The following is an 11170-nucleotide window of genomic DNA, read 5'->3' on the forward strand; positions in this document are numbered from 1 at the left end:
AGGTGTGCGTGGTCATTACCTTGTTGTAGAGCTGCACATTCAGTCGGTTCGTTCGTGATTGCGCTTTCCGTCTCTCTGCTGCACGCTTGTTTTGCACCTCGGGAAGAGTGTCGTACATTCTGGACAACGGCAGAATATTCAAGGCAGTGATAAGTTTCAACAAGGATGCAAAAACGCTACAGCGGAGCGGTGCCAGGATGAAGAGGCAGTCAGGAAAAGTGCATGGTGAGGGGTTTTACATAGAATACATGTAAAAAAAAATAAAGCAACTTTGGGGATTTTGCCTATAGCACAGGGGTCTCAAACTCAATTTACTTGGGGGCCACTGGAGCTAGGGTCTGGGCGAGACTGGGTCGCATCAGGTTTTCCAAACAAAACGCATTTATTAAAAACAGAAAAATTAATAAACTTTGCTTTGGTTTCGATTTAAAATGAACAAAGCATTATTAGAGCCCTGTAGACATGACTATAGTCACATTTATACTCTTTTTATTTACAACATATTGCGCAACTGCAGGGTCTCGAGACACATGCTAACTCGCAAACTAGAGAGCTAGCGACCTAAACGGTAGCCTTCAAGTTATTTCCTTTAAACTTAAATAGCCAAAAACTTACCACTTCCACACGGATAGGGAGGATAACTATTAACAGTTATTTAACCTTTAACATGAACATGAATCAAACGTAATATTTTTTTCTGGGTACATGATACCATACAGCATCCATATCAAACTTAACATTAAACTATCAAGGCGGGGGCCTCAAACTAGTGTCCTGTGGGCCACATTTGGCCTGCGGGCCGCATTTCTGGAACCCAAGTTCTGTACTAAACGAGGGACTGTAATGCTGTAATGATACCAATCCTACCTTTTGGTGCGCTGCATCATCTCCTTCCAGGGAACAGCCCTCATGAGTACTGCAAGCACACAAAATGCAAAGATCACTCACACCGTACCACAAAAAGAAAGCTGAGTTAGTTTGGGGGGGGGGGGCACACCTCCTGGTCGTCCAGTCATCTTCCTCTCCTCGGCGTGCAGCGTCAGGATGTGCAGGCGCTGCCTGGAGCGGCAGATGAAATCGGGGCGATGCGCGGCCAGAGCCTCCTGCAGGTGGCGCCACACAAAAATAAACAACAAAGTCTTGGACTCAGCAGACCACCAAAGGCTCACCTGCAGGGACGTGACAGCAGTGGTTTTCAGTCCAGGGGGCGGGGAGGCGGTCTGCTGGTGTTCTTGTCTGGGACGCAGAGGTTCCCTCCACAGCTCGCTTCTCCTGTAAGCGTCGTACCACACCGTGCTCGGTCCGGGGACCGCCTCCTCGTCCTCCTCGGGACAGTTCTCCTTCCTGGCCTCGGCGCCGAGGTCGTCCACGGGAATGAACCAGGACACGGCTGAAAGTAACGTGACGTTCAACTACTCAGTCACAACAAGATGATAAAATATAGGATTCAGGGCTGAGCTGGAGCCTACCCCAGCCCATCCTGAACGCCAGCCAATCACAGCTATGCACGTACATTTGGGTTTAGGCAGCACGCGACTCTTCCTTTGCTTCTGCGAGGACAGCTGACTCCTCGCAGGTCGGCCCGGTGAAGGGAACATAGTTCCCACGTCTCTGGTGTGCAGGCGCGTGGCGTTGCTGACGATCTCCAAATCACCTGAACGCAACACAAATGAAAAACGTCACACGCAAAAAGTTTCCGAGCGCCTTCACATGAACACTCACCTGCTTGGACTCCTCTGCTGACCACCTTGGCGGCCATCTTGGAGGTTCTGACATAGCTGGAGGAGGACGACTCGGGTGTGACCTTTGACCCACAAGGTGACTTTACACAACAGGAAGTGACAAACGGGAAGCGTGGCGTGCGGAGACAACTTACGTTGGATTCTTCAGTGCCGGTGGTCTCGGCCTGTGAATGGAAGCCACGCCCCTCCCACTCGCCCCTCTGCTTGCTGATGCTGCCGTACAGTTTTTGGAGGCCTGAGGACCTTTTCAGGGGTTGGACTCGGTGGATGCCGAAGGCTCTGATGAGCCGGGCCGTGTCCACAGTGGACGTGGACCTCGACGTGGAGGTGGTGGACTCGTCTCTGTCTGCTGGACAGAGGTGACGACTCTGCGGGAACGAGGTGGAGGTGAAGGGGGCGTGACCAAGCTCCTCTGGGTGAAATGGCCACGCCTGGCGAGGAGGAGGAGGAGGACTTTTTGAAGTGGTGACGATGCTTCGCTCCGTTTCTCTGTACTTTCCTCCTCGACGCTGCCCTCTTCCTCCGCCCCCCTTTGGTGCCTCTGCGTCGTGAGGAGCCCTCGCAGGCCGCTCACTGGCGCCCCTAGAGTCCAGGATGTGGTCAGACAGGCGCTGGAGCTGCTCCAGGATCCACGCCTCCCGGTCTGTGATCACAGGCCAAGGCGGGTCCACACGTCCAATGCCGCTCTGAGGATACAGGTCCGTGTCTCGTGTACTTCCTGGCCCCACCTGGACCGGGTCCATCTTGGAGGCTTCTTGCTGGGTCAAAGACACCCGAGGTGATCTTTTATGTCCTGTCACGGCGCCACCTACAGGAGACACATAACACCGTGAACTGGAACGTTTTTCCTTGGAGCGACAGCTGGTTAGCAAACTGAGAAAAGGGGGCGGGCGGCTGGACATAGTGTGCATGTTTGGCGCCCGCATGACCTCGGTGCTCCTGAGGTGCCCTCAGAGTGGACGTGTGCTGCCTCTTGCTGTAGATGCCCTCAGCATGTTTGATGGCCACGCCACGGTCCAGGCCCGGGTCCTCGTGGCCCAGAACCTCGCTGCTGAATGGCGGGGGGATGGCGTCGTCAGAACCTGGAGAGGAGACACGGGGGGGCCGAGGGGGGGGTGTTTGGTGTACGTTACAGAGCAGCAGGTGCTTGACGCTGGAAACATGATCACAGCCTGCAGGTTCATTAAAGATTCACTGGGGTGGGGGGGGGGGTGAAGCTTACCTGTGTGGGAGCTCTCCATGGTGCTGGAGGAGGAGGCCATGTTGGCGGCTTCAACTCGAGGCATGTAGAAGACCTCCTCTGCGCCGCGGGGCTTGTAAGGCTGCAGGACGGGCGGCGCCGCACGGCGAGCACTGCCATCCCGAACTGACACAAAAAATGGAAGCAATATTTCCTTTGTCCATCACGCAAGGAAAGAAGTCGTAAGATTGTGGAAAGTACGGACACACGTTCTCGTTATCCAATGAAAATGCAGGAATAGAACTCAATAGAATAGATAGACTAAATAGAACCTCATGGCTAACATCCTACCTGGCGTTTCTGGCGTCAGGCTCCTGCTGCTCATGTTGCCGTGCGGCACAGTGAAGATCTCAGGAGGCTGAGCAGATGGCGTGGCTCCCCGAGGAGGTTCTGAGGGGGGTTTGAGTGGGACAGAGGTCTCAGATGCCTCGGGCCCCCGCCCTATTGGTCCTTTCTTTTCGTTCCACTCGGGCGGGCTGGACAAGCCGACGCCTTCGTCCGTGCTGCTTACGACTGGTGAGGAACGTTTCAGGGGGACGAACCTATCGTGGGTGGGCTCAGCTGAGAGGTGGGGGTTGTGGAGGGGGGCAGGTGCTACGGTTTTAGGGGAGATGGTGAGATGAACGTGTGAGATGTACCCGGGTTGGACGGACGGTTCAAGGCTGTACGGGATGGTGGTGTCTTCTGTGCCGCGGAGGGACGACTCCTCACCGCCATCCTGGAGCTCTGAGGTTGAGGGTGGGGGAGGGTCCCATCTCTGGCGTGAGACGTTGCTGGGGGGGCGACTGCTTGGCTCCAACTCGCTGCTTTCACTCACCGACTTCCTGTTGCTGACGTGATGGTCTGCACTTCCTGTGGAGAGCTCGGCCAGAAGGAGGGGCTCCGGCGGCGGAGGCGAGGCGGGGCGCTTGCGGGCCGAGATGTTGATGGACGTGTGGGCCTGGACGTTTGTCCTGGCGAGGCACACGCCTTCTCTTGCGGCGATCTCCTGTACGCGGGCCTCCAGGTCCACACGCTCGGGTTCCGGAAGAACAGGGGTCCATGCCCTGCTCAGGTCTGACAGATGCTGCGCCGCCACGGCTGCCACGCTGGATGCCGGGGTGGTGTCCGTGTCTGTGCTGCTCTCGCTCTGGGGGGGGCAGGGGTCATAAGGTCAGCATGGGGATGGAACCATGTGGTCGGCTGCACTGCAAAGCCCAAACATGCTTCAGCACGACACACAAAGGTACCTTCAATGGGACGGCAGATGGCAGCAGGCCTAAAGATTAGCATAAAGTTACTTTCATATTAGTCACAAGAATAAGTTTGGATTTTTAAATAACTTTGGCGCCAAACAACATGTCATCTTAAATCCTTACGATGGGGTAAATTACACAGGCGGCAAATCCAAGATTGGATTCTTGAGAGAGCTAGAAGAGTCTGGAAGTTCTAGAATGCTTTCCTTGCAGGTTATCATGTGAGCATACGAGTATATACCGTATTTTCCGGACTATAAGTCGCACTTTTTTTCATAGGTTGGCTGTTCCTGCGACTTATACTCCAGAGCAACTTATACATTTAAAAAACTGTTTATGTTCCATAAACACTGGACATGTTCATGGTTCATATTGTTGTTACTGCTGGACTACCCAGCATTCCTTGCAGGCATCTGGAAATGACAGTTTTAAGTCATGTGTTAGCTTTAGTTGTGTTGTGTGATGTATTAACTCCTTGTATTTCCAAGTCTAAACCAAAACAAGTATCGTATTTTCCGGACTATAAGTGGCACTTTTTTTCATAGGTTGGCTGTTCCTGCGACTTATACTCCAGAGCGACTTATAAATGAAAAAAGTGTTTATGTTCCATAAACACTGGACACCTTTTGTGTTCATGTTTATTTTTTGTGTAGCTGAATAAGCATTGTGTTAGCATATCTTACACCTATTATTACAGCCTGTTCTCTATTCTTTTATTGGTACAACTTGCAATTCAAGAGGACGTAATGTTTGTTTTGGTCATAAAAATGTGACTTATGTATGTTTTTTTTCTACCTAATTATGCATTTTTGGCCTTGTGCGACTTATACTCCAGAAAATACGGTATATGTATATGCATACTTCACGAGGTCCCCTTTAAATATTTTCTATAAAAAGCCATTTGTGTGATGGCGACTGTGCACATGCAACCAACATGGCGTCTTGTCCTCACCGTCACAAACCGGTTTGCCAGCATCTCCGCTTTAATGTCGTCAATGCGCTGACGATCTTGTTGGTCCAACTGCAGCAAGTCAAACTGGCCTCCCGACATCTTGAGCAGGAACCTCCCTGCAAGGTACGGTAAGCGTCGATTGTCATCTTTGCTCGCCATCCGACGTCACGAGGCTCCATGGATGGGAAATAGAAGAAACAGAAGAAGACTCACGTCGGTGTTTGTGGTCGTCCTGGTCCGTGACGCTGCCTGCTGGGGAGTCACTTCGCAACAGTTTGGCCACCCTGACCGTCAGCGACCTCTGACTGCTGCCGTCACTCATCATCGCCTGATCTGGGTCCTCTGGGACGGGCGGTGAGAAGTTCCTCAGTCCCGGATCGCCCGGCGTAGATTGCTCCTTTTCTGGCATGTCTGCTGGTGAGGTGGGCTCTTTGGGGTCCATTTGTGGCGGCGGAGGGGCGGTGCTGTCGGGGGGAGCGGCGCTGCAGCCTTCTGGCTCGGCCCGCCGGCTCGGCTGGGGAATATTGATGGGTGTAATCCTGACACCACCTGGAGAAATGGTGAGCTTTGCGGATGATGTCACTCTCTCCTGAAGGACCTGAAGGACAGAACCTTCTCCTGGTTTCTCTGAGGAACGAGCTCGGGGACCTGAGCTCTCGGACCTCTGAGTTTCTTCCTGGCTTTGCTCGATGCTGCAACTTGCTGGCGATGGAGAGTCCAAGTTGCGGTTCTGGCTGGACTGAGATGTGGTGGCGCAGCCTTTATCGGGGTGGGGGCGGTATGCTTGTTGGAGGGTGTCGCAGGATGACGATGAGTGCTCTCCTTTAGAAGGGCTGCCAACTGAAACGATAGAGGTGCAACATTATATTTATCAGTATGGTCTTGATTTGAGCCCACCATGAATGTAAGATGAATGTAACATTAAAGACGGCGTCTCAAGCAGCATGCAAAACTGCGTTTTCATCTTTATTATCCAAAGTCCGGATCAAATAAGACGGTAAGTCCACTTATACGTGATGAAAGTCATCTTTGCGTTTGAAGCGGTTAGTTCCACGCAAATCAAAGGATGGATTTTCCCATCATGGTGACAGGACTAACACCTTGATGTTCAGTAGCACGCCAAAGCGTCGCCGCCGCTTCTTTACCTTCAGACGGCTGGACACTCTTTGTCGGCGTCCCTCCGATGGAATCTTTGATGGTGCTAAGATCTGTGGGAGAGAATTCGGGCTCCCTGATTGGTCCTCTCGGCACAAAGGCGGTCAAGATTGTGGAGGGGGACTGATTGATTCCAAGGTTGTGGAGATATAACTGCAAAACAACCAAGCAGAGTTTCTTCTCTCAGGCACTTTGATGTTTCTTTCAAAATCTTTGATGTTTGATATACTTTTAATATAGAACCTAATAAAAAAATATTGAATAAAAATGTAATGTGCTTTGTGTAGAAAGTAACAGTCAATTAATTTTTTAAAAATGTATGTGCTTTATGTTTTACCGGAATTCGGTCTTCGATGTTCATCTCTGCAGGTTTGGGTGGTGTAGTTGGCTTGGAGGACCAGCAGGGGGCGTGGTTATCCGCCTCTAAGCTGACAAGAGAAGAAGCAGCTCCAAGCGATGCACCCAACTTCAACTCGGCGTTATTGTTGCTCCGCTGGGAATTTGTGAGCAGGTCGGAATCCAGCGATACGTCGCTGAAGAGGCTCATGTGGACTGGTGGTGGGCTCTGACGCTGGCACGCCCCCCCTTCATCTTTCCGGTCTGTCGTGACCGCCGTGCTGAGGCAGGAGGAAGCAGACGCTTGAGCTGTGGGATTTTCCTTGTTTTCATCCATCCGCCCCTCCTTGTTTGGATCCACGGAGCTGTTCTCTGCAATGTGAGGTGGCGGCAAACCTTTGGCCCTCTCAGTCAGGATGTGGTTCAGCCTGCCTGACACGGCGTCGTAGGCTTTCTTTTTGGGCGAGATGCCAGAGAAACCCTGCAGAGCCAGGGTATCGAACAACGGCGTCTTGCTTGAGCTCTGACTTTCCCTCCAAGCATCCACTTTCTGTAAGTAGTTGAGACTTGGAAGAGACTGGACTCTGGCCGAGGTCGCGTGATCTTGGCGCTGGTCTGCTTGCGGCTCTGTGGAAGCTGGCGGTGGAGACGTGGACCGACATGAGCGCTCATCACTGGACCGGATCACAGAGAGTCTCGCTGACTTGAGCTTGGCGCTGGACTTGGACGGGACCTTCAGAGCCCCTGGTGTGGACTGAGACTGCGGCAAGAAAGCCCTATGGAACTCTTCCACACCCGTCTGGTTGCCTGAGCACCACAGGCTTGGCTCCATGCTTGTTGAAGGGGGGGCACTCTCCTGATCAGTTCTGCTCGCGTTTGTCCCGCTGTCAGACGTCTCTGGGGCATACGATGTGACCGCTTCCGATTCTTGCGGGGTAGAGCTGGGAATATGGCTGCTCCCCCCCTCGCTTTGGGACAGCAGCTCTCTGAACAACATCTCGCTGACCGTGTCCGGCTGCGTGCTGCGAGACCCCGAGGTGATGTGACTGAGCTCTGCGGATTCCCCCGGAGGACGCCCCCTTGTAACACCGCTGCGGTGCCCTGAAGGGGCGGATCTCTCCGACTGCCTGCCATCGACAGCGTCTGCTTTTGCTTTCTCTTTTACTGCGTTGTCCTCTGAAGTTAAAATGAGTTGCGAAGGCGAACAGCAGCCGCCGGATCCGCTCTCCGAGGCCAAGGTCTCCTGGGCCAAAGGGTGCTGAGACAAAGACGCTTCATTGGACTCATGCGTGGTGTCCTCCGCTGGTGGAACGCCCGTCCTCTCCGATGCCATGGAAAAGTCTGGGAACACTCTACCAAATCATAACACATTTTTTAATCGCACTATTCACGCTTTTCAAATGAACTAATCATGATTAATCACTGTGTGCAACGATGTCTGAGACATGTATGTATTTTATAAACAGAAATATGAGCATGAGCAATGAGGGGTTGCGTTCAAACACTCCATGTCATTTAAGTTGAATTCAGCGTTGCGTTGCGTTACGTTATATGGTAAGACGGTGCAATTGATGGCATCATCCTGCCAAAAGTGCTTGTTATGTCCCGGGCTGGCATGAAGAAAGTATTTTGGTTTGTGTGCATTATATGAACCACTAAGTGTAATGATTATGTTTTACATCAAGAGCGAATGACTGTTATTGATAACAATAGCCACCTTTTATGTTTCCTTATTTTGCTTTTTATTTAAACCACACACATGCATAATAAAGATGTTGTTGTGATATTTGCAGTTCAGAGTGTCCCTGAATGCACCTCGTACGAATGAGGAAGTGTTGTTCCGAGGACAAATGGAGATAAGTGTTTGTGAGTTGGAGATACATATGTATATAGTGTTGAAATTGAATTGTTGTTGATGAGTTCAGGTCAGAATTAAAGTTATGCCATCATAACAGAGAGGCGTGGCTTGTCATGACGCACATGTTAATGATGTTAAAAATTCATTCATTCATTTTCTACCGCTTTTCCTCACAAGGGTCTCGAGGGTGCTGGAGCCTATCCCAGCTGTCTTCGGGCGAGAGGCGGGGTACACCCTGGACTGGTGGCCAGCCAATCACAGGGCACATATAGACAAACAACCATTCACACTCACATTCATACCTATGGACAACTTGGAGTGGCTAATTAACCTAGCATGTTTTTGGAATGTGGGAGGAAACCGGAGTACCTGGAGAAAACCCATGCACGGGGAGAACATGCAAACTCCACACAGAGATGGCCGAGGGTGGAATTGAACCCTGGTCTCCTAGCTGTGAGGTCTGTGCGCTAACCACTAGACCACCGTGCAGCCCAATGTTAAAAAAGTTAAGGTAATTAAATAAGCTACTGCTGTTACTGTGTTATTTTTGACAGCCCTACATGCCATAAGAGTGCATGTTTGTATATACGATATAGTCATGGAAAAAAAAATATGACTGAAAACGCAGACTTTTACCTTAAAGGAAGAAATTCCATGTCGCTTTTGTGTAATAGGGAATATTGAGTGGCATTGGCTTCTCCTGCGGGGTTAGCTGGCAGCAAGGGAAGACTCGGAGACAAATTGCTGTCCTGGAACTCTAATCACACAGAAGACAGAAACAATCACACGCAACGTTCCGGTATGGATTTAAAAGCGTTCTACCTAGGTGTGAATGATATCCTCTTGCACTGGACTGTTTGACATTCATGTGACGGACAGGTGGTAGACTCCCCACTTTGTCCACTTGGGTTGGGCCAAAAGACTGACTCATGTCTCCATCTTCTGTCAGCTCTGAAAACTCCAAGTTGGTTCCTTGGCAAAGACACAGTTGCAAATGTATAAGAAAAACAGAGGAAATCTGAGGCAGGGCTAGTCTATATGTCCAGGTGGTCGTTGCAATGCCGGTTTAAGAGTCTCCTTACTATTAGTGCCACCAACAGTGTGGAATATATTCATTCTGCCCTCTGCAGCCGATTAAAATCCAATCACATTAAAATATTGTAAGCTATTTATATGACGCTCTTACTTTGGTACCCCCTCACAGGATGTGCTGTTATTTTTGAAGACCGGAAGTGTGTGTGTGTTTTCGTCGCTCGTCTCTTCACAAATTTCTAACAAGCTACCCAAACACACACACTTCCGGCCTTCAAAATAACAGCTAATAGCTTACAATATTATAACCGAAAATAAATAACATGCACTCTCCATCTGGCCATGAAACAGTCCTGTTATGTTTGAAGCTTCCGCTTTTGTCAGACGGCTGTAGAATGTTTGTGTTTGAACCGGTGGACAAATGCACTCTTTGTATCATAATGTTGGTGTTTATAAACCAACATGACTAGTGGTACGATATTTAGCTACTTTATCATCACAAACGCTTAAAACATCACGGCCCACCGTTTACGAAATGGTTTGTTTGTGAGATATGTTCCAGACAAAAGAAAAAGGCAAACCCTTCGGCTGTCAAAACAATCTGACAAGCTTAGCGGTTAGCTTAAAGCAACAGGTTGCTAATGCTAAGTAGTATACTATAACATAACATTTAAAAAGTGCCCCAAAGTTTCCACGGCGTGTAGCACATTTTATCTTTATTACGTGGGGCATAAACTTGATGTCAGACAGATGCTAACGGGTGCTAGGCTGGAACGAAGCTAAATTAGCTTCGCCGTTCGCGACCTAGCATAAGCTCGCCGCGTTTGTTGCTAGCTCCTTGTTGTGGTACAGGACCAAAGATGACCAACCGTGCATCACCGTGGAGTAAGGTGGCTTATCTAGCTGCAGAAGTTACCTTTTGCAGAACAAGACTCCGGTTATGCTTCTTGGCGTCTTTATGTTGCCGCCACAAGAAGCGCGCTCCTCCACACTGCGGTGGAGGAGTTATAGAGATATTCACAGATTCGAACTTCCGAGTTCAATAGCTCCCAAATGAATGGTTGTTACACAGCAAATCATACCTCTTTCCAACCGTGGCAACACAGACAAACAGCTACAACCCAGCTTTTATCAAGACGAGCCGTCTTGTGTGCAGTCGGACTAAAATCGATTTCTATGAGAAGCCGGGGACCGTCTACAAAGGTTTTCTTCTTCTTCTTCGGTATTATTGTATTAATTCAATGTTGCCAACTCCTCGGTAAAAAAAAAAAAAAAAGTAGCTATAGGCTGTACAAGAAGTCGCTAGATGACGCAATTGGTTATTTTGCTATTGTGGTTCTTTTTATTATTGTGCTTTATAATTATTGTGGAGAATACTAAGAGTAATAGTCGGGAATAAATCCAATTCTGTAACATGTACCTTCAATAGGTAAAAAAAAAAAATATATATATATATAATATAAATATATATATTTTTTAATTATTATTTTATTATTTTTGATACATATGGATATATATGTTTTTTTTATTATTTTTTTAATTATAATATATATAATATATACATCAATATATATAAAAATTAATAAAATGAAAATAAAATAAAAAATATATATATATATC

At 49.2% G+C, this 11170-nt stretch overlaps 1 protein-coding gene across 3 annotated transcripts in view; it reads right to left on the bottom strand.

Moving 5' to 3' along the window:
- The window catches only part of alms1 (ALMS1 centrosome and basal body associated protein), a 12314-nt gene extending 1546 nt beyond the window's left edge, over positions 1–10768 (bottom strand). For 2 of the 3 annotated variants that reach the window (XR_009130312.2, XM_058077506.2), the window contains exons 1-18: positions 10633–10768; positions 10467–10541; positions 9341–9490; positions 9155–9275; positions 6662–8012; positions 6315–6477; positions 5383–6009; positions 5170–5285; positions 3274–4111; positions 2965–3108; positions 2672–2824; positions 1877–2550; positions 1723–1804; positions 1514–1654; positions 1170–1390; positions 998–1103; positions 868–916; positions 20–119 (exon numbers count right to left, since the gene is read on the bottom strand). Coding sequence is in view for 2 of the 3 variants with exons in the window: in XM_058077506.2 (XP_057933489.2) it covers positions 20–119; positions 868–916; positions 998–1103; positions 1170–1390; positions 1514–1654; positions 1723–1804; positions 1877–2550; positions 2672–2824; positions 2965–3108; positions 3274–4111; positions 5170–5285; positions 5383–6009; positions 6315–6477; positions 6662–8012; positions 9155–9275; positions 9341–9449 (4995 nt within the window). In the remaining variant the exon portion in view is untranslated. Of the gene's footprint in view, positions 1–19; positions 120–867; positions 917–997; positions 1104–1169; positions 1391–1509; positions 1655–1722; positions 1805–1876; positions 2551–2671; positions 2825–2964; positions 3109–3273; positions 4112–5169; positions 5286–5382; positions 6010–6314; positions 6478–6661; positions 8013–9154; positions 9276–9340; positions 9491–10466; positions 10542–10632 lie in introns of those variants that run through there. The other variant, XM_058077508.2, reaches the window with a different exon arrangement.
- Positions 10769–11170: the final 402 nt, after the last annotated feature.

The sequence above is a fragment of the Doryrhamphus excisus genome, linkage group LG14, assembly GCF_037039965.1.
Source record: "Doryrhamphus excisus strain RoL-2023G ecotype Guam linkage group LG14, RoL_Dexc_Guam_v1.1, whole genome shotgun sequence".
Lineage (NCBI taxonomy): Eukaryota > Metazoa > Chordata > Actinopteri > Syngnathiformes > Syngnathidae > Doryrhamphus > Doryrhamphus excisus.